The 22,709-nt window shown below is 43.9% G+C and overlaps 1 protein-coding gene across 1 annotated transcript in view; it reads right to left on the bottom strand.

Annotated features, from left to right (window-relative positions):
* The window catches only part of LOC147669093 (perforin-1-like), a 136,798-nt gene that overhangs the window by 54,888 nt on the left and 59,201 nt on the right, over window positions 1-22,709 (bottom strand). The window contains exon 2 of the mRNA XM_086948233.1: window positions 1,481-2,037. Coding sequence (XP_086804359.1) covers window positions 1,481-2,028 — 548 coding nt within the window. The 5' untranslated portion in view covers window positions 2,029-2,037. The remainder of the gene's footprint in view (window positions 1-1,480; window positions 2,038-22,709) is intronic.

Genomic DNA, 22,709 nt, shown 5'->3' with positions numbered 1-22,709 from the left:
ATGTCAATTTGACAGGATGTTTGACAACAAGAAAGACGTTCATTGATTTAGGGGGGTTACCAAAAATATTGAGGGGGAGAAGAAGGAGGAGCCTGACAGTTGATGTTTAAGCAGCCAGGAACTGGAAGGTTTTTGACATTTGGTAGTTGAATACAGTTATTTTCTGTCAGTGCTGGGGAAGAGCACTTCAATAGTCTGTTAGTGGAGGGCAGGGGGAAGGTTACAGGTTATTTTATTGTAAAGTGAATCTCTCAGCTACTTGTAAGGCTATGTGTCCAGGTTTTTATGGTTGTGATGTGCACCTGAGTGGTTAAAACAGCCTTTTCATACTAAAAGTTAAAGATGTATCAGGCTCACTAAGTACACGTTGTGATTCATTATCACTCGGAAGGTGGAAGGGATATGGAAGAGGTGTATCCTGTATCCCACTGAATCACATTTCATTGTACCAGTGATTTGCTTCTACAGTTTTTAGTCACAAACCAATAATTTTTCCTCTTTCTATATGCGCTGCATTCTGCAGCACACATAGAAGGAGAAAAACAGCATCAATAATTGTTTTTGTGCCAGAAGGTGTCCATTCCTGCACAAAAACAATCTTCCCTGCAATGCAGTCTCCTTTGCATCATGGTGCAAGGGTGCCTGCATTGGCACTAGGCAGCGTATTGTGCACCAGCACAGAGGAAAGCACAGGGTTGCATTTCATTGTTGTAAATAAGACGCATCCTTGCACTTTCCTAGAGACGAAACTCGGCAAAGCAAGACGGCTTGCAGTGAGGGGCTGCATCATTATCTTGTAAATAGGTCCCAAAGATTAGTCACTACATGCTACCTCCATTGTTTCCGCAGGGCATGCCTTTTCTTTTTTTCTGAAACCAGCCCCAATCCCTGCATTCACGCACATTCAATAGAATTCGCAAAATGGAACTTTGGCCCGTTAATTCAAATGAGGCTAGATTTTGTGAATCCTACTGAATGGGCATTTTTCACTGTAACAGTGTTGTGTATTCATCACAGCACAAAATTAAGGTGGGGTGACAGAGCAATCAGTGTTTCAAAAAATCTACTGCTTTTGACCTCACCTTTGTATTGGTCTTGATGTATATCTATGTGTAATAATTATTTAGTTTGTACTAACTTTGTAGCATCCATCAATAAAACAATTATTTATCGGATTAAAACAACACACAACACCACACAAAGCTCAGAGTCCCCGAAGGCACTACAATTTGGCAATGCCCTTAGTAGGGAGCAGGGGGAATTTCCAACCCACACATGGCCCTTGAAGATACACAGGTCTTATTTACAAGCCCCTTGCGCCATTGGTGTGTCACTCTTAAAATGGGGAAAATGATGTACTGGTGACACTAGCAACTTATAAATAAGCCCCACGAAATGTAACAAATAGTTTAACTCTCACTCAGCACTATGTCTGGCTGCAAGTTTGGTTGAAAATCATGGTTCTTCATCAGAAATTCACCTGTACACATTGCAAGACGTTTCTTGGGTGGAGTAACTGTACTTGTCTTTTTCGCCACGTTGCATTGCAAACTCTGAAAGCTTTGAGTGAGACCCTGCTGTCACCAAACCAACAGAAACTCCTGGTACGGGCATGACGTCCAGTCCGATGCGCCAGTCATTCTCAATTTTGCGGCTGGTGGAGTTGGCAAATGATAGGCTGGACTCATGGACTGTACTGGTGACTGAGCGGGAGCACCTGATGTCCACGCGCCAGTCCTGGACATTCAGTGGCACCTTCTGCAGTTGGTTTGCGAGTTGTGAGTTCTCGCAGAGGGTGCAAGTTTCATTTTTTGTCAGGTAACTCTCCATATCGATGACATAGGCACCTTTCCTCTGCAACGTTATGATATCAAAGCCTTCTCCGCCCAAATTGTGGCCCGGAATGAACTTTGCCGCACTGCACTGTGCTGCGGTGCCTGAGGTGCACTGAGCATGGACCGGTGGGACGAGAAGAACAGGAATGAGGATGCAAGCCCAGGGAAGGAAGATCCCTCTGAAAAACATCATGGCTTCCACCTGTAATATAAAAACAGAGACAGTGAGAAGTGCATATTTAGTGAATCATCAGTTTCAAAAGAACCCACAGGCTAGATCTCCCATCAAAACTGCATGAAACACAGACCTGTGGAGGTGAGGGAAAGGTTTTGTTTGTAAGGCACAGGTACAGCCAGCTCCTTTGTAACTAAGGGATAATCTTACTCTCTGTAATACAATTGATTTACATATGTGCACAGGGGGTGATCGGATGATTGAGCACTGAGCACGAAAGATCTGTGTAACCTGAGGGATGATTCAGCTTTCCAATGAATGGGTCTATATGATCTGCATCACTCAAGACATAGTATTGCTCCCTAAAGCCTAATTCTGTAAGATATGTAGGAGCTAATAAATTATTCATATGTGCATATCTGTAAAATTGTGTAATCCGAGAGATAGCTCTATATTCTGACGCCTGAATCTGTCCAATCTGTTTTCACCTGCAACATAGTTTTAAGGCCCGAGCCTGTGAGATCCATGCATCCTGCATGTCACTTGAAGGACAGCTAGCTCTGCTACCTAAACCAATGAGATCTATGTAAAATGGCTGACAGTCCCGCTGTCTGAGATCTGAGCCTTAAGACCCACATACTCACAAAATAACTCTTCCGCTTGCTGCTTACTCCAGTGTATGTGTTATGTTCCAGATGAAGTGTAGCTCTGTTGTCTAAAAGAGGATTTATCAGATTTCTGTTATCTCAGGGATCATTTTGGTGTTCAAGAAAGGCTCAACTCCATGAGATCTGAGTATCACATGTGAGGTCTTTGCCTCCTTATGTCTAGAAAGTGTGTCTCAGGAATCAGTGCCACTGCTTTCCAATGGAATAACACATTGCATTTACAAAGGGCTAAGTACATGGGCAAAGGGCAATCTAAAATTGGAAATCAAGGCCACTACTTGCCAATGAAATATGCCATTACAGTGATACAGGACCACATTTGTGGTAAAGCACAGTCTATTTTTCTTAGACATCAGTGACAGTACTCCCCAATAGAATATCCCTTGTGGTGACCCAGTGTCAAGTACATTATAAAGCACAGTCTCCTATTCTCGGAAATCAGTCCCACTACTCTCCAATGGAATACACCATTATTACAGTGACACAAAGCCAAGTACATGGACAAATTATACTCTCGTACTCTTTCTGCCAACTACCTGGATAAAGCACAGTCTCTTATCGAGTTCCTCAGAATTCAGGAAGGTCTTCCATATCAATCATAGTATTCATAAGGTCCAGGTGAAAACGTCTATGTGGATGAGGAATGAAAGATGGTGCTTGAGTTATAAATTTAAGGTTATATCTAAGTTAAGAATGTTTAATGTTTGTGTTCTTAGTCCAGACCCCAATTTTTAAAAAACTCTTACTCACAGATCCATATACCTACTCACATACTCATTCACATACCCACTTACCCACCCATCCACACACCCACTCACACACCCATACAGCCACTCACATAACCACAGAACCACTCACACAGCCACTCACAGTCTCACACAGCCACTCAAACACCTACTCAGACATGCACATACACATGTACACACCCATGCACCCACTCACCCATGTAGCCACTCACACACCCACTCACAGACCCTAAAAATGACTCACATAGCTTTCACACATTCACTTACACACACATACAGCCACTCATGCATCCACACAGCAACTCACCCACCCACCTTCTGACCCTAAAAACCACCAACCCACACACCAACTCACAGACCCACACAGCTTTCACACACACACTTATACACCAACACAACCACTCACACACCCATTAAGCAACTCACACGCCTACTCACAGACCCTCAAAACCACTCACACACACAAACAACTTTCACACACCCACTCACACAACCACTTAGACAGCCACTCACACACCCATACAACCACTCACACACCCATAACACCACTGATACACCTACTCACACACCTACACAGCCACTCCCACGCCCACTCACAGACCCACGCATGCACTCACATACCCACAAATGTACTCACATACCCACCACATACTCACATACCCACTTATATACCCACACAACCACTCACACACCCACGTTCAGGAAAATTATAGTTAGCTAATAGCATTTAATAACCATAGAAATTTACTAATAAAATAAAGGTTACAGGGATGTTATAGTTAGGAATTGTTTTAAAAAAAAACCTTAGAAATTCACTTAAAAAAACTAAGATGACAGAGAAGTTCTAGTTTGTCTCAGATTTCACTCATACAAAACCATTGAAATTCAGCAGTTATAGTTCGAGCTATCTTAATTAACTATAACTTGAGTCCTCACTGGAGTGGGAATAGTCATTTTTATCCCTCCGCTATCCAAAGTTGTCCCTACTATTGCACTCATTGGAGTGGGAATAGTACATTTTACCCCTCCGCTTTCCAATACTTTCCCTACTGTTGCACTCACTGGAGTGGGAATGGTCATTTTTACCCTTCTGCTATCCAGCACTTTCCCTACTGTTGCACTCACTTGAGTGGGAATAGTAAATTTTACCCCTCTATCCAACACTTTCCCTACTGTTGCACTCTTTGGAGTGGGAATAGTAATTTTTACCCCTCCGCTATCCAGCACTTTCCCTACTGTTGCACTCATTGCAGTTGGAATATTAAATTTAATCATTTTGCTATCCAACATTTTCCCTACTGTTGTATTTATTGTATTGTGAAATGTATATTTTAATTTTGTTTCAATAGTTTAAGTTTTTAATTAATTACAGAATGTTTTTTAATTTTAAATTATTGATTTATGTATACATATTATCTTTATATAACAAAAGTAAAAAAATTAAATAAAGATAATAGTTAATAAATGATTTCGAAGTAAATATACAAATATGCATAAATTATTGTTTGATTGTTTATATTTTTTAACTAAGTTTAATCTTAATATTTACTTAAGATGTATATTAAATGTAATTAATTTTGTTAAAGACAGTATAATTATTTTATATATTTATTATATGTTATTGTATTTTATTTATATTTTTTACATCTATATTTTTAACTTTGATATTTTGGATTCAATATTTTAGTACTTACCTGCTTAAGTATAGGGAGTCAATATGTTTACTATCTATATTTTTTTCACGATATTTTTACCATTGATATTCTGTCAGTGACCCTTTCCTGCACCTCTGGCCTTCGGAGCTCCTCAACCGTGCACCTCAGATACTCAGAGAGAGAGCACAAGCTCCCACTGCCCACCAGTACTCCTAACTTACTCAGTTACTTAAAGCTGACCCAGGGGAGACAGCGGTGAACCCCAAAAGCTGCCGGTGGAGGGGGGGGCAGGTACGGGTAACTCAAAGTGGCACTGATGATGTTGATGAAGATTGGCTCCCATTTCAGCACAATGCACTGAAATGCAGCTTCAGCTCTTCTTTCTATGCAGCTTCCTTCAATCTATAATTTGTAATTTCTGCATCTTGGTGGGTGAGACTGCTCTATTTCTTTACAACATGAGGTTTCGAGTAGAAAGAAGGATAAATGATCCTTTCTTAAACTGGGAAATAACACCATGCAGCCTGCAGCGCCTGAGGCACCTGCCACTGTCTCACTCATGCATACCATTTATGTTATGCCCTCTTCACCTACATAGACAAGGTTCTCTTTCTCTTTCCCTTAACCTGCCCTCTGAGCTGGCCACTGCAATTGACTATTTATAAGTGCATTGTGGCTTTGAACCATGATGTCATTTCAGACATCCAAGTTACACTTGCTTAGTTGGTTACCTCATGTAGGTTCAAGTGAAATACCTGATTGCACATATATGGTGTGTGTACACAATGTGTATCGATTATCACTTTATGCACTCAGTATATCAAAGGAGTGTTCATGTAAGTAGTTTTAATTGTAGGTCTTTGGGATTTTTCTAAACAGGCTTTCAAAGCCCACACCATGCCGAAACCCCTCAACACCCCCACAAGGCCAATCCACTATATGAAAAGAGTGAAACAATAAAAGATTCCTTCTCTGGTGTTATTAATAAATAAATGTGAGTGGCTACTTTTACTGATTATCTCAAGAACTCCACTTTTAGCGTAAGGTTCTGAGATGGGAAGCAAGATGGCGGCCATCTGAGGCCGTGATAGTGAACCTGCCATCATAGCACCAAGAAAATGGACCTGGAAGGACGGGGAGACAAAAGGGATAACAAGTTTGTACATACTAGCAGGAGCCTAATGACCCTACATACATTTTTTTTAAAGAACTCCTTTTTGGAAAAAAAATAGCAAGTCTTGTTTGTATGCATTGATACATTTGCATCTTCACATATTTTTGCTAAAATGAACTGAGATTACTTCGAGAATACATGTGCATCAAAAGAACCATATATGCATGTTTACATTATTAAATTCAATGATAAAATTCAGGAGGTTGCATTACCTAGCTGCAATTAACAAGCCATTGATCTATCCCTATGAGAGCATGCCAGTTTGGTCTAGAGCTGCTTCCCCATCTCTCAGGGGTTGTACAGAGCGCGCTAAGTGTGTAAACAGTCTATTCATCGGACACTCTGCATGAACATGGAAGAAAGTTTAGTGTCCGAAACATTTCTGCCTTTTCATGCAGGTACAATTCAGGTACAGAAGTGATCTGTTCTCAAGGGAAACTACCACGAGAGAGTTGCAGTTGGAAACAAGAATACCTCAGCTTTCCAGCAATACTTGTCCCATTGCTGAAGGTACCAAATGATTGTGGTGAGAAGTGATCACTGATCTTCAGGAACTTACAAATTGGAACAGCGAGAGAGCAGAAGACGGGTGGAGTTCCTAGGGGTGGAGTAACCGGGGGCCAGGATTACTAAGGGCGGTTTCATGAGCTGCAACAGAGTCAATTAAACCCTATTATTTTCACAAATTCTGACCCCAAATAAATTTCACTGGCGAAAAAAATTTGCTTAAGCTGTTCTTGCTTATTTTGTTGGTTACAAACGCATGCGGTAGAGTTGTATGTGTATCCAGCAAGTGTCACGGCATAGTAGAAAAAATATAGTCTGGTTTGTTAAAACACTTGCTGGAGAAGGGTATGTAATCTCTGGTCACAGGCTTGAACCATGATTAAATTGCTTTGAAAGATAATTGATATACTGCGTTATAGTCTAGGTAACAAAGTACAATAGATTAACAAACTCGTACTATTAAAGCTTACCATTAGGTGCCGCAAAATTCCATTTTCATTGTGAGCTATTTAAAAGTTTATGATTCCTGTAATCACGTTCATACTCAGCTTATTCGTAGAATACGTACAGCTCTATGTATTTAATATTGAGACAGAGGTAGCAAATGAAATAAAATCTTACATTTTATCTCTTGTCATGGTGCAAAGTGGCACACTGATTGTCTCTTAGCTCTTATAGCGTGGTAGGGCTGGAGACAATGTGTGCGTGGCAGGGGGTTTGTTTGACAACTGAATGCATGTGTGTTTGTGGTATTCCCATAGCGCAAACCTAACTAAAAGGAAGCAGAGTGCTGAAGAGGGTCAAAGACCAGCATAAAGCCAAGTGATAGGAGCGGTAGCTGGGGTGTGAGCAGTTAATGCATTGTGAAGTAGCGTTCTTTAAAGAAATTAGGTTTTAACTCTTTCCAAAGTGGAGCTGTGCTCAGGGGTACCGATGCACATGCAGATGTTGTTCAGGATCCTGGGTGCAGGTCGACCAAGATGGCGGAGTGAGGGCGCCGTAGAGAGAAGCAATCCTTTGAGGCTCCTACCTCTCCACCCCATGTGAACAAAACCAAGGGGATTAACGAGGAAGACATCAGGGGATGATTCGGACACATCACTGAGCTTGCCCCAGAGACCCGACCGACTACCGAAAAAAAATACAGTGTAATTGGCTAACCATCAACACTCACCGGCTACGGCTACGGCAGGGGGAGCCTGACGATCTGGCGACTTTGCCGTCCCGCTTTTGGCAATCTGTCTGATCGCAACCTGTTTGACCGCGGGATAGTGAGACCGGATGCTGTGGCTGTGGTTGGTCCGGCGTTCCTTGCAGCTGGTGCGGCAAACAATCCCGCGACTGGTCCGTTGATCGGCGCAAGACTGGTCGGGTCTGTGGCGTGGACAGCCAATTTGGACCCTGACTGTATCTCCAGGTGGCGCGAGGTTAGAACCAGAGACAATGGCTCCAAAAAACGTACCCAGGGCTACTCGCGCTACTAAAACTGTAGCGACAAATGCGACAACGGCTTCTCCGACTATGCATGCACCAGTTACGCCCGCCGCGGCTGCTTCTTTGACATTACCGGCATTATCGACCTCATCTGCTTCATCGGCTTCTTCGGTTTCTGTTGGAGGAGATTCAGGTACTGCTCCTTTAGGGGTCTCATCGAAATCATCCGTGGCAGTCTCCGGACCAAACAAACAGGTACTGCGCCCCCGACATTAACTTTACCCGAGGAAAATAGGTCTATTCTGCCAAAGACACTTACTAATGCTCAGCTTAATGGTTGTAATGATGTAAATAAGAAAGCTGGTTGGGGGACAGTTGGACACCCGACAAAGTTGCAAGATACTGATCTTGAAGGAAACAAAATTATTTTTACTTCAAATGATGACAACATTGCATCAACAATAGACGAAATAGACCAAATAGAACTAACTGAGTCTGAGTCGGAGAGGAATTGTGATACCACTCTTGGAGGTTGCGATACTGGCTTGGTGTCCAAGCCTGCGAATGTGGGGGGTACTAACAGTGTTAATAGCGGGCTGACACCTGAAGAGGCAGGGTCTTCCAAACTGCTATGTTTAAATGCCCCGCCTGGTGAAGTCTTAAATGCTTCTTTCCCCCCTGGTGTCAAGGAATTACAAGGTGACGGCTGTAACGGCTCTAATGAAGAATATGAAGAGGTCGACGAGGTTGATGAAGAAGAGGAGTCTGCCGGTCATGCCTCTGACATAACCTCAGCTACGGCCAACACCAAGTTTCTGGCTAGCCGAAGGGGTAAAGCTAAATTAAAACTGAAGGCCAAAAGTAAGAGAGGGAGAAAAGCTTCTAGTGAAAACCTTCCACTGATCAATACTGCTCCAGGTGCTAAAATATTTCTCCCCCCAGCCAAAAGCCCGTTTCAGGAAGTCGATTCAGGCCAAAGGGCTGGTTAAAAACATGACATTGAGATTGTCAGGCACAAGCCCACAAGTTACCGGGCCTACGAAAGACTGTTCTATTCCTACATCAGACGCGGGGCCCCAACTTACACTTCCACCCGCTGGCCTTACCTCGACTCCCCTAGTCCACCAGTAGAACTTACAGTAGCCTCTTTTTCTTCTTCGACTCTCACTGTCATGTATCTGGATTACCACAACTGGTGACTAGCGACTCTACGGGGTAGGTTCATATCTCCGTGTTGGGCACTGCGGGGGAACGAGAAGCTTTAACTTCTCCTTTTGACGTCATATTGCAAACCTTTACAAACCATCAGGCGGAGGCACAGGAACATTTCTTGCAACTTCGGGAAGACAACACCAAATTGCAGAATTCTATATTGGAGATGTCCTCTAATTTGGGTGGGATTTCCCAAGAGGTTGAGGAGCTCCTACAAAGAGTCGCTAATATTGAAGAAGGTTCGGTCCGCGCGGAGACTGCTCGGAACTATCATGACGCTCAGATTACAGCTTTAGAGCTGAAAGTGGAGGACCTAGAGAATCACCACAGGCGATTAAATCTTAGGATATTTGGCATCCCTGAGGGTGCCGAGGGGTCAGATGCTGGGGCCTATCTGGTAAACTTGTTACACAAGATTTTCCCAGATCTAGCTGTTGGGATTGGGACTCTCAGGTTCAAAGAGCTCACCTTCTTCCTCCTTTTCAGAAGCATAGGGAGAGTAAATTTCCCAGGCCTTTTATTATCTACTTTGGCAACTTCCTTTTAAGGCAGGCCAAATCTGTAAAGGCACGCTCTAACTCTCCTATAGTATTTGAGAACATGTCTATATTTGTACGATCTGATTTGAGTAAGACAACCATGGATAGAAGGTGGAGGCTAAGGAAATTAATCGATCCTTTTAAAGCTGTTGGGGGGCAAGTGTTTTTGCGGGAACCTGCCCGTCTTAAAGTTATCAAGGGGGGCCACATTTATTTCTTCACTGATGAGAAGGAAGCTGAGAGTGTGCTGTCTAAACTCAGTTAAAGGCGGGAAGGGACTCTAATGAAGAATCCTCTTTAATAAATGTGGTCTGGCTGTATATGGGGTCTCTCCCTATTTCCAGCTGCTTCGAATATTTTGTTATTCTCTTTCGGTTTTTTCTTTTTTCTTTTTTTTTTTTACACAGATGGGGTTGGTTTGGTAGCCCTCGGGTTGCTCCTCTCGTGCTGCCACTCCAGCGGCAGCGGTCATTGAGGGGTCTCCCTCTGGTTCTGGGGTGAGGGAGGGTGGGGTGGGGGGGCGGGCCCAGGTTTTCAGAGGGTGGGTTGTTGTAGGTGGGGGGGAACTGTTAAAAAATTCAGCACGACATGGTAAATTGTTCTATTTGACCGGTATTGAGCAGATTGGTATTGAGCAGAATGGCAGAATGGAAATAAATCATGTTTTGAAATGTATAAACTAAAATGTTTAGCCTGGAACGTTTCAGGCCTCAATAGCAGGAACAAAAGGAGACTTGTCTCGGAAGAACTTAGACTTTATGAGCCACAGTTAATTTTTCTTTCCGAGACACACATTGCCTTTAGGGATAAGAAGTTACTCAACCAGTTGGGTTATGAGGTCATAATTTGTTCTTCACAGCAGGTCTCACTCAGAGGAGTTGCTATTTTGAAAGAATAACGCTGTAAAATAGAAACGATTAAAACTGCATCAGATAAAATTGGACGGTGGGTGATTGCGCAAATACTTATAGGCAACTGTAAATATGTTCTTTGTGGGATTTATGGATCCAATACAGATGAAGACTTTGTTTTTGATCAGTTGAATGTGGCGCTGTTGGGGTGGGAAGGGGAACTTATTATGATGGAGGATTTTAACTGTATCATGGACTATCAACGGGACACCACTAGACAGGGTGCCTTCCAGCGCATGCGTAATGTTTGTGCTGCCATCCTAGAAATCAGTCGGATACATAACATAAAAGACATATGGCGCTCCCTCCACCCTAATATACCGGATTATACTTTTTACTATGCGCCCCACAAATCTTGCTCTCGCATTGACATGGCTTGGGCAACCGATAAAATAATACAAACTGGCTCCATGGAAATATGCCCCTGGGTATCCTCTGATCACAATCCTATCTTATTGGTATTTAACAACCCACTAGCTCAAGCTCAAGCGGCTACAAGAATGTTCTCCTTTCCTCGTTACTTACTTTCCGATGCAGAGTATATTTCTCAGCTTAAATTACATATTTGTGAATTTATTAAAATTACCTTATATTCGGCATCGTGCCTAACTGTATGGGACACTTGCAAGGCCAGCATTAGGGGGCTTACCCAACAATACGTTTTCAAACAGAACATGGAACGTCGAAGCAGTAATAAAAAACTGATTTCTTATATCTTGGCTCTAAAGGTATCACTAGCTGAGGCTTTACGAGTCGGCTCCTCAAGTGCGGTAGAACAGGGGGCTAAAACTTGGATCCCTCAAGTCTAATTCAAGGACAATTTTTATCGAAAAGAGCAGTGCTAAACTACACAAAGCTAAAATCTCCCATTATGAGGCGGGGGATAAAATCGGTAAAATATTGGCCTATAAAGTGGCGGATGATAGAGCACAGACTCTGATCAAAAGTATTAAGGGCACTAATAATGTTATTTACAATCAACCCGCACAGATACTGGCTTATATACACTGAAAACCCATCCTTGCGCATCTGACATTTTAGCTTATTTGGAGAGCAACATTAAGGGAAAACATAATTTGCCTGGGCTAGAGCATTTATCAGAGGAGATCACTTTATTTGAGATTAAGCAAGCAATCCTTTCACTACCAGCGGGAAAAGCGGCAGGAGAGGATACCATCCCGGCTGAACTCTACAAAATTTGTATGGAGGAAATTATTCCACTCTTCTATATGGTAATTCAATCTATAGGGGAAACTGGGAAGGCCCCAAATTCTTGGAACGTAGCAAAAATGATCATTTTTTTTAAGAAAGGCAAACCGGCAGACGAGTGTGGGTCTTACAGACCCATTTCTCTGATCAATACCGATGCCAAGGTTTTCGCTAAAATGTTAGCAAACCGTCTGTCTCCCCTTATTCCAAAAATTGTAAACATGCAACAACACGGATGTGTATTGGGTAGGGATACAACGACCCATATTAACACAGCTATTACGGTTTTTGACATGGCAGAGACGGATTCCACCCCACTGGGTACGATCCTACGAGATGCCGAGAAAGCTTTCGACCATGTGGGTTGGGATTATCTCAAGTCAGTGATGTCTTTCATAGGTTTTAGGGGTCAAATTTTAAGCTGGATAAGGGCACTATACGATAGACCTACAGCGAGTATTAGTTATGCCGGTCTGACTTCATCTCCTTTTCCTATTTCCCGCGGCACTCGGCAAGGGTGCCCGCTGTCGCCCCTGTTGTTTGCCCTCTCAATGAAGCCATTTCTTTCTGCTCTTCAGGCTCAGCTCAGAATAGTACCTTTTTGCTTGGGGATACACTGCTTAAAAATAACCGCATATGCGGATGATATTGCGATATATTCTACCAATGTCTCCGAGGCTTTAGAGGATATAATGGTTGAGGCGACAAGATTTGGCGCCGTATCAGGCTATAAATTAAACGCGAATAAAACTCAAATAGTTGTTAATTATACTCCCTCAGTACCCGTTTGTGGAATATGTAGGGTTGCTAATTATTTAGGGGTTAAAATGTCATCTAAAATTAAAGATATAATTCCTCTAAATTACGATGTGTTACTTAAAACAACCGCACTGCTTCTGAAAAAATGACATAAACTCCCTTTAAACATTATTATCAGAATCAACTTGATAAAAATTACAATTCTCCTGAAATTCCTTTATTTATTTCGATCTATATCATTGGCGCTTAATAATTCTTTTTTTTTAAAACTGGATGGAATTTTTTGTTGCTTTATTTGGGGATAGAAAAAAGTTCGAAGATCATTGTCAGCACTTAAAGGATCTTTAGCGACGGGAGGACTCAATTTTCCAGATTTTAAATTATATTTTTGGGCCACTTTTATTGGCCGTCTCGCAACTTTTTTTTCATACTATTAGGCTGAAATCAGATGCGAGATTGTTTTTGCTAAGACTGAATGATCCAAATTACCATAAGAGGGTCATATTTAAGACCGCCAGTGATACAGCCAAATTTTGGTTTAATATTTTATTTTTTTGTAAAACTTCTTTTTTTCATTCTAAACTACGGCTGTGGGGAAATTCGGGCTTGCCTGGGAATTTTAATGACGGATGGGTAAATAGACGGTCGGCGTGTGGAATTTCTACACTGGGGGACCTTTATGGTCCCAATGGCCTTTTCGACTTTGACGCACATAAAATTTTGTTTAATTTGACCGAGGAAATAAGGTTTAAGTATATTCAAATTCATGCTTTTTTGGTCCATAGGATGAAATTTTTTTATATCTCAGATTCTGATATTTGGGAAAGTCTTTACTCGTCTAAGACAAAATCACTAATCAGTATAGGATATAGTTGCCTGATATCCTATAGGAAAACAGATTGTTCTAAACTAGCTGAGAAATGGAGCTCTAAGCTGAAACAGATGATTAGCTCGGACCAGATTGCCCACTCACTGTCAAACATCAATAATCTGGTCCATTCATCGAGCTTAAGACTACAACAGTTCAAAACCTATTGTATGTTATACTTTACCCCCGAAGTAATTCTTAAATGGTCCGTAAATGCTTCATATAGTGATTGTACCAAGTGTCCCAAATGTCATTTCGTAGGTGCTAGTATAGAACAGATGCTATTTTCTTGTCCGTCGTTAACGAAGTTCTGGTTGGCCCTGGATAAAGTTTTTAAATTGAAACTAGTTAGGCACCCGCATCTTTCGGCTTTATCCGTACTCCGAGATATACATGAGGTTACCCTTCCCCAGCAGCCGTTAATTACTATTTTATTTTTTTGTGCCAAACTAACTATCGCTCGTGCTTGGATCTCTCCACAACCACCGCATATTATGGAATGGTGGTCCCTGGTTAATGAAATTTGGGGCTTGGAGGCATGGAGGCAGCCTTGGCTCGACTTAGAGGTACTAGGTCGTTACTTAAATTTGACAGAATCTGGGGTAACTTTATCTGAAAAAAGGAAGAAGGAGGGAAAGGAAAAGGAAAGAGGAAAGGGAAAGGAAGGAAAAGGAAAAGAAAAAATTAAAATTAAAATATTTTTTTACTTTTATTTTTTAGTTTTGTTTGTATTGTCTAAATTTTAAATGTAAAATATGATTATGGTATGTTTTCTTTTCATTGTCTTCTGTTCTTTATCTATCTGTTTAAACAGTTTTTTCTTCTGATATACTTTGTGCCAATGTTCGTGCTGCTAATAAAAATATATATTTTTTTTTAAAAGATCCTGGATGCATAAATGGGAAAGGCCTGATGCTTGTTTTTTTGTTTTTTTTGCACTTCTCAGTTTTCAATCCTGGCTGCAGGTTAGGGTGACCAGATTCTCAAAACAAAAAATTGGGACATGTGTCATAGACATAGAAGTAGGACTGACAGAAGTACCCATGGCTTTAAGTGATATGAAAAAACAGGGCTGTGGCCGATGTATTTAAGGATATGGTTTAAAACACATAAGCTAACAAAAATCTAAACTTACTATAGCGTCCTGCCCGAAAAATGTGCTGCTTCTGTCATTGTATCCAGATAAATAATATAACGAGTAATATCACACCTAGAACAAGCCTGGACAATTGGCTTTGTTAATGGTTGTTAGCTGCATAAGAGAAATAGGCAACAACTTTGGCTTTGCTGTACATCACATTGGAAATCCGTCAGTTCTGGAATGAAGAGACAGACTGTGAACGAACTATATCAGGTCTCTTTAAAAGCAGTGAAGGGTGGTACTGCTGCAGCAGTTAGCTGTTTTTTTTCTTCGTGAGGGCAAAAATGGAGAGCCCAGTAGAAACCTGTCTCAACACCTGTGAGAAGTAAAGCAGGCGCACCGAGCAAGACACTATTTAAACCTTCGGTGCTCATAACGAACTGAGCTTGTCATGAGCCACGGCGCTCCGGTGCTGCCGTGGAACGGTCAGGTGCGGGGGGAATTCCCCCGCTGTGCTGAGCATTCCACGGGAGCCAATGCACCAGTGACGAGCTCAGCTCGCCATGAGCACCGGAGCGCCGTAGCTCATGACGAGCTGAGCTTGTCGTGAGCATGTGGGCGCTGTGCGCGCCCCCTCTCCCCCAGCACAGCGGGGGAATAACCCCCGCGGCAAAGGGGTTAAAAACCTCAACATTTATCTGTTCACCGCGGGCACTAGGCAAAAACCAGGACATTCCTTTAATTTGCCGCAGAGTGTCGGGACACAGAGCCACTGTTCCAAAAACCGGGACCGTCCGGGAATAACCAGGATGTTTGGTCACCCTATAGCAGGTGAATCAAGTTCTTTCTGTGCTGAGAACCACCAGAGAGGGTAAGCTTGTCTGCCAGATAAGGCGAGTTGTGCGGATACACCCAGCGCAGGCGCAGCTGAAACAGAAGGAATTGCTGATAGTTTGTAAGGTGAGCAATATGAAGCTAATTGGCAAGGTATAGAGGATAACAAGTCTACCCACCCTATAATGTGTGAGTCTGGCTCACCCGCTTAACATATTCTGGCGCTGCAGCATGTGTCCTGATGCAGGCACTCTGCACTGGGATGATTTGCTGGGGCCAAACCCGAACCTGGTTCCGGCTCAAAAACAGCCGCCAGAAGAAGAATCTGGCTGTTTCCCACTCTAATAACAAGGAAAGCAGTAGGTGCAGCAGTGATGAGGCCCAGGGGTATCAAAGATCCTCATGATCCCAAGTGCAAATGCCTATGGGCAGGAGGGGCCTTGTATAAAGTGAAAGAAGCTACATCTCCAGTGGTGCCCTTTGCTATTAGAGGTTAAATGTGCAACACACAGCTATCCATCGTATGCTGCTATTGGGAATTACATGGCAAACAATTGCCAATCGAGATAATTTTGTTGACCCAAGACAGTTGATCTGTAGAGTAATCTGTGCCAAGATCTGAACCAACTGCCTCCAATTTTGGGGCAGGTTTTTGCAGCAAAAGCCTAAACTCCTGATATGTGCTGTCCTTATGGGCATCAATAAGAAGGAGAGCCTGGTAGTGTACCAGCCAGGATCTTGGCACAATTGCTGTTTCTCACTAAACACAGGTGTGCCTGGGGTTGGGCTCTCAACATGGACCTGGCCGAGCAGCCTCGTAGCATTGTGACAGACTGCTGTGCAGCGCCGCGTCATGACCGTGGATCACCATATGGAGCTGCTCACATCGAGTGCAAAGTATCTACTGTGCCTGCCAGTCCCATGGCCTGCTGCCAGGGCCTGGCTTAGGCATCTGTTTTCTCCTTCTGTGTGTGGATGGAGAAGGGGCGATATGGTTGTGTTCCATAGTTAATGGGTGGTAGGCACCCTCTGTAATGCAGGCGGTGCAATATGCGCTTAACTCTAGTGGCCTCACTACCTTTACTGTGGTGGGTAGGTTGGCAATCCATGAGGGCTGCGCTCTACATGGGGGTAATCCAAGTTGGTTACCCAATCAGTACCAGGAGGATGCTCTGAGGAGTCCAGCCCAGCTTACTGTAAGGTGACCATTTGCAGACTGTGAGTACAATTAGAGTTGGCACCTCACCTAATTTTTCCCACATCATCCTGGGGAGAGATGTAAAGGAAAGCCTTCCTTTGATTTTTTGGGGGGGATTTTTCGCAGGCAAAGGGTGTGCTCAAAAAATGGAGAAGATACAAACCCATGTGCTTTTCATCTTGATAATCATAACAAAAGAGAAATATATATAACATTGGTTTCAATATATCACCTTCTTGCCTGGACTGGATGGACTCTGCTACACATATCGGCAGGCTGGACTGTGTAATTGGTTCCGCAAAGAGAAAGAAAATATGGGAACCCCTCCTCTCACCCCCTGGTTGAAGGTACTCACAGTGGGGACAGGTTAAAGGCCATTTGAAGGGAAGGGGGTACATTTTAACTATGATATTCGAAGGATCAAAAACATACATCATCAGTAGAGCAGTATAGCGGTAGCTTCCGCAACATACCTCTAACAATTTTTTGAAAAAGGCTAGATAAAGGAGGTTGAACCCAGAGAGTGTATTCTGCATTCTCAGGTCGTTTCCATACTACACCTCCCGCCTATGTTATATATGAGGACAAAAAAAATATATATATATATATATCAACACATTTCCAGATTCCCAACAGTGAAGTGGACCACATGGAAGCCTCTTTTGGAAAACACAAGGTTTATTGTTGGCAGCCAGTAAACACAATGATGCCCCAGTGGGTTGAGGGTGCCACCAGCTCCTCTGGCACGCAGCTTTGTAGTTGCAAACTGTGTTTGCGTGGGCGCTTACTGGGATGTCGCACACCCAGCTTCCCTCCATGTGCAAAGCCCCGAGTGGAGCTGCAGGTCCGCCTGTGAATGCGGGGGGTCCTCTTCGCGACCGGGACGGCCGCTAACATCAACACATTTCCAGATTCCCAACAGTGAAGTGGACCACATGGAAACCTCTTTTGGAAAACACGAGGTTTATTGTTGGCAGCTTGCTCGTAACATAAAACCTGGTTGCAGCCTCTGTGAATGTCCGTGGCCAAACGCGTTTCGGGATCACCATATCCCTTCTTCAATGGCACTAAGTGAAAGCATGTGATCTCGCTGTGTTTTCAATGCAACGCTCACCCCTGTGCGGGGGCGTGGCTGAAGGCACAGCGAGATTGGTATGCAAATTGCCTGCTTTCTCAGCCCGGAGGCCCACTGGGGTTTTAATAATTGACTGTGAAGTGGTGTCAGAAAAACGGAGCCCACTGGGGTAATACTATGGTGATTATCAGAAGACCAAACTACAGGTACCAGCATGCCAGATAAGTTACACACCTGTGAGACATTCGGTGCATGCGGTTAAAGTGCGAGCGCATGCGAGCGCAGCGGGAGCGCCGACTTCGCGCCGAAGTCGCGCACAAGTCAAGCCCGTCTGCGCCCGTCCGCGGCCGACCGAGGCCCGGGGCCATGCATGCTGCCCGTTTCATCACCTACTCCTCACAAGAACTACGCTCCTTTCTTCCCTGCGTTCCCCTTGCTCCTCACATAATTGCTATCACTCAGAAATATGGCATTTTTTCCTCCTCCCCTCCCACTATCCCCCAGGTTCCTTCCCTTGCCACCCTTCCTTTCAACTCTGCCGCCCCTATATCTATCAAGCCCAGCTATTTTCACAAGTTGACCTCGCACACCAAAAAGGCTGTATAGCAAACACAATGTTAGTATTCAATCGACATTCATTTTATGACTAAGGTAAAGTCAAAACTGTTCTCCCAAGGAATTGGTACAAGTCAATTTTTCTTCGTTTTGTTCTCTTTATTAGTTGAAACACTCGCAGATAAAAAATAGCTATTTTGGTGTGTGAGGTCAACTTGTGAAAATAGATATATGGAACAAATTTATTTGTTCTAAATTGGGTTCTAGGGGGTTGTATCCCAGACCATTCGCACCCTTGCTTTGAGTTACTGTTGGGAACCTGACTTGTGGTGCGGCATTTAAAGCCTCAATCCCCTTCCTTGTTGTGATATATCAAGCCCAGCTACCCTGGTAGTCATCCTATCTCTCTAGTGTATCTCAATACCCGCTCCCTCCCGAAACATCACCTTGATGTATTCCAACTCTTGGACGTTGGCAATATTGACATCTTGCTCCTCGTTGAAACTTGGCTCCATGCTGGCTCCTACCCTGACATCTTGGCCGCCATACCCTCGGGCTACTATATTCTTCATTCTAATAGGACATCTGGTAGACCTGGCGGTGGAGTTGCCGCCATCATCCGCTCTAATCTATAATTCACTACCTTAACAACTACCCCCATATTAAATTCTGACATTCTTACGTTGAAATTCACTTCTCCCACACACTCTTTTATCTGTGTTTTAGTGTATCGTCCCCCTGTCAATATGCCCTCCTTCCCATCCTTGTTCAGCGATCTAATCTCGCAGCTCACCATCAACTCTGCCAGGGTCTTGATCATTGGCGATTTCAATTATTGGCCACTAGACCCCCTTGAATCCTCTCTTTCACTTGAATTTACCGATCTGCTACTTGGCTTAAATTTTTCTCAACATATCTCTGTTGCTACCCACAACAAGGGCCATACCTTGGACCAGGTTTGGACCACCAATTTGGATATCTCTTCTCCTGAGGTCTACCCCTGCACCTGGTCCGATCACTTTTTTATTTCTTTCTCCCTAAAACTATTAGTTCCTACCCGCCCCACACTAGCCTCCAACTTTTCGGCACGCAATTGGAAGCATGCCGATATTTCCCTTTTTCATTCGACCCTTACTTCCACACTCCCTCTTGACCTCCCTGACTTGAACTCTCAAGCAGCCACCTTGGACCAATGGCTGTCTCTAGCCAGTGATGTGGTCGCTCCCGTTAAAATTATTAAATCTAAACGTCCTCACGACGCTCAGCGCTGGTTTACCGATCAACTGAAGGCTGACAAACTCCTTCTTAGACAGGCTGAGCGCCGCTGGAGGCGTAACTATGATCCTCCATTAAAATCTATTTATATTGATTTACTAAAATCCTATAAAAAGTCTATTATTTTGGCCAAATCTTCTCACTATTCTCAGAAAGTTATCAATTCTGCATCCAGAACAAAAGAAATTTTCTCTATTGTAGCTGAACTCTCCCTACCTGACCGTGTTACACCTCAGCCTCAACCCTCGCAAGCTCTGTGAGACTCCCTTAATGCTTTTTTTTCTGATAAAATCTCCATGATCAAAAACAATATCCCCCCTACTACCATGTCTCAGGCCAGCGCCCTCCCTTCTCTGAATCCTCACTCCCTGCATGAATTCCCCCCTATCTCCCTGGATACTTTTCGTTCACTACTCCAGGCTGTTGGCTCCGGTTCCCCTAATGATTGCTGCCCTCCTCAAATCCTAAGAGATGCCTTTATGGCCTGTCCCGGCCCTCCCTTTGACCTTCTAAATCGCTCACTCTCCACAGGCTCTGTCCCCTCCGCTTTTAAAAGCGCTGTGGTGGTACCTATTTTTAAAAAACCCGGTTCTGACCCTGCGGTCCTGGGCAACTACCGACCTATTTCCCTCCTCCCTTATTTGGGGAAGGTCTTGGAAACCTACGTCACCCGATGCCTGAGTACTTTCATCGAGGAAACTCATTTCCTTGATGACCAACAGGCAGGTTTTAGACCGTTCCATTCTACGGAGGCAGTGGTGGTGGTGGTTATGGACACGCTGAGACAGGGGGCTGACAAGAACATGGCCCAGGCCCTAGTGTTACTTGATCTCTCGGCCGCTTTTGACACGGTCGACCATGACATCTTGGTCGACCGTGTCAGAAATGCTGGCATCTCTGGCCTGACCCTGTCTTGGATTGTATCCTTTCTCCAACTACGCTCCCAATCGGTACATCTGTCTTCCTTCTCTGCTCCTCGTACTTCACTTTCCTGTGGTGTTCCCCAGGGTTCTGCCTTGTCCCCTCTCTTGTTTAATCTCTATATGCAGCCCCTCCTTGTCTCTCTTCGTCATTCTTCTGTTACCACTTTTAACTATGCAGATGATCTGCAACTTATCTTTCCTATCGACCCCTCTCCTCTTTCCTGCTCTAATTTCCAAACCACAATGCTTACCATCTATGAGTGGATGAACTTCAGCCAGCTGAAGCTCAATCCGAGCAAGACAGAGTTGGTCCTGATTGGCGGGCCCCCACATCCTTGGACTTCCAATTTCTGGCCCCTTGCCCTTGGTCCCCCTCCCTGCCCAGTTAACTCTGTGAAGAGCCTTGGTGTTACCATCTCTAGCGACCTTTCGATGCGGCCGCACATCAATGCTGTTACCTCGGCCTGCTTTTACCATCTCCGCAGAATCGGGAAGATCCGAAGGTTCCTATCACCAGAGGCTCTCACCCTTGTTATCATGGCCCTGGTCACCTCACGTTTAGACTATGCCAACTGTCTATACGTGGGGATCCCGGCATACCATCTCCAACGCCTCCAACTGGTGCAAAACCAGGCAGCCAGATTAATTTTTCAGCAGCCCAGACACCAACATGTCACCCCGTTGCTAAAAACCCTACACTGGCTCCCTGTTGCGCAACGCTGCATCTTTAAACTGGGATGCACTATTTTCAAATCTCTTTTTGCCTCTGCTCCTGTCTTCATTTCCCTCTGTCTGCACCCCTATGATCCTTCTCGACACCTCAGATCCTCTGCTTACAATCTTTTGATCACTCCTAGGTTTAAACGTAAGAAGCACGGTGGTGCCTGTTTCTCCTTTCTTGCCCCGTCCACTTGGAATTCCCTCCCTCTCTCCATCCGGCTTAGCTCTGATTATTCTTCCTTTCGCAAATCCCTGAAAACACATCTGTTCCGCCTTGCCCATGGCTAGCTGCACCCACCCCCTTGTGTCCTTATCCACTGGTCTTTGAGCGCCAAGAAACCAATTGGTGTATGTGCGCGGTACCAAATTTTTTTAACATAACATAACAACAAAGTACCGTAGAAACATTCACTGTTTTCTGCACTTAAATCCTCTGATGAAGAGGCCAGGAGGCCTTGAAACACGTAAGGATATGTTTTAATAAAGAACTTTGGACGAAGAAGGCATGGAGTCATGAATTTATGTCCCGCTGAATGGCGAGTTCTCACAGCAGGGCAACTTGTTTTTTGGATTTGAAATGCGGCAGCATGGCCGCAGAGAACTTGCCACTGTGAAAGCTTTCACGGGGCCAGCAACGTAGGAAGATGTCTTTTCACTATGCTGAAGGCACAGCGAGATTGGTATGCAAATTGCCTGCTTTCTCAGCCCGGAGGCCCACTGGGGTTTTAATAATTGACTGTGAAGTGGTGTCAGAAAAACGGAGCCCACTGGGGTAATACTATGGTGATTATCAGAAGACCAAACTACAGATACCAGCATGCCAGATAAGTTACACACCTGTGAGACATTCGGTGCATGCGGTTAAAGTACCGTAGAAACATTCACTGTTTTCTGCACTTAAATCCTCTGATGAAGAGGCTAGGAGGCCTTGAAACACGTAAGGATATGTTTTAATAAAAAACTTTGGATGAAGAAGGCATGGAGTCATGAATTTATGTCCCGCTGAATGGCGAGTTCTCACAGCAGGGCAACTTGTTTTTTGGATTTGAAATGTGGCAGCCTGGCCGCAGAGAACTTGCCACTGTGAAAGCTTTAACGGGGCCAGCAACGTAGGAAGATGTCTTTTCACTTTGCTGAAGGCACAGCGAGATTGGTATGCAAATTGCCTGCTTTCTCAGCCCGGAGGCCCACGGGGGTTTTAATAATTGACTGTGAAGTGAAGTGGTGTCAGAAAAACGGGGCCCACTGGGGTAATACTATGGTGATTATCAGGAGATCAAACTACAGGTACCAGCATGCCAGATAAGTTACACACCTGTGAGACATTCGGCGCATGCGGTTAAAGTACCGTAGAAA

This window comes from Lissotriton vulgaris, unplaced genomic scaffold (genome assembly GCF_964263255.1).
Source record: "Lissotriton vulgaris unplaced genomic scaffold, aLisVul1.2 SCAFFOLD_1100, whole genome shotgun sequence".
NCBI classification, from domain to species: Eukaryota; Metazoa; Chordata; class Amphibia; order Caudata; family Salamandridae; genus Lissotriton; species Lissotriton vulgaris.
This window is presented reverse-complemented; position numbering and strand designations above follow the sequence as displayed.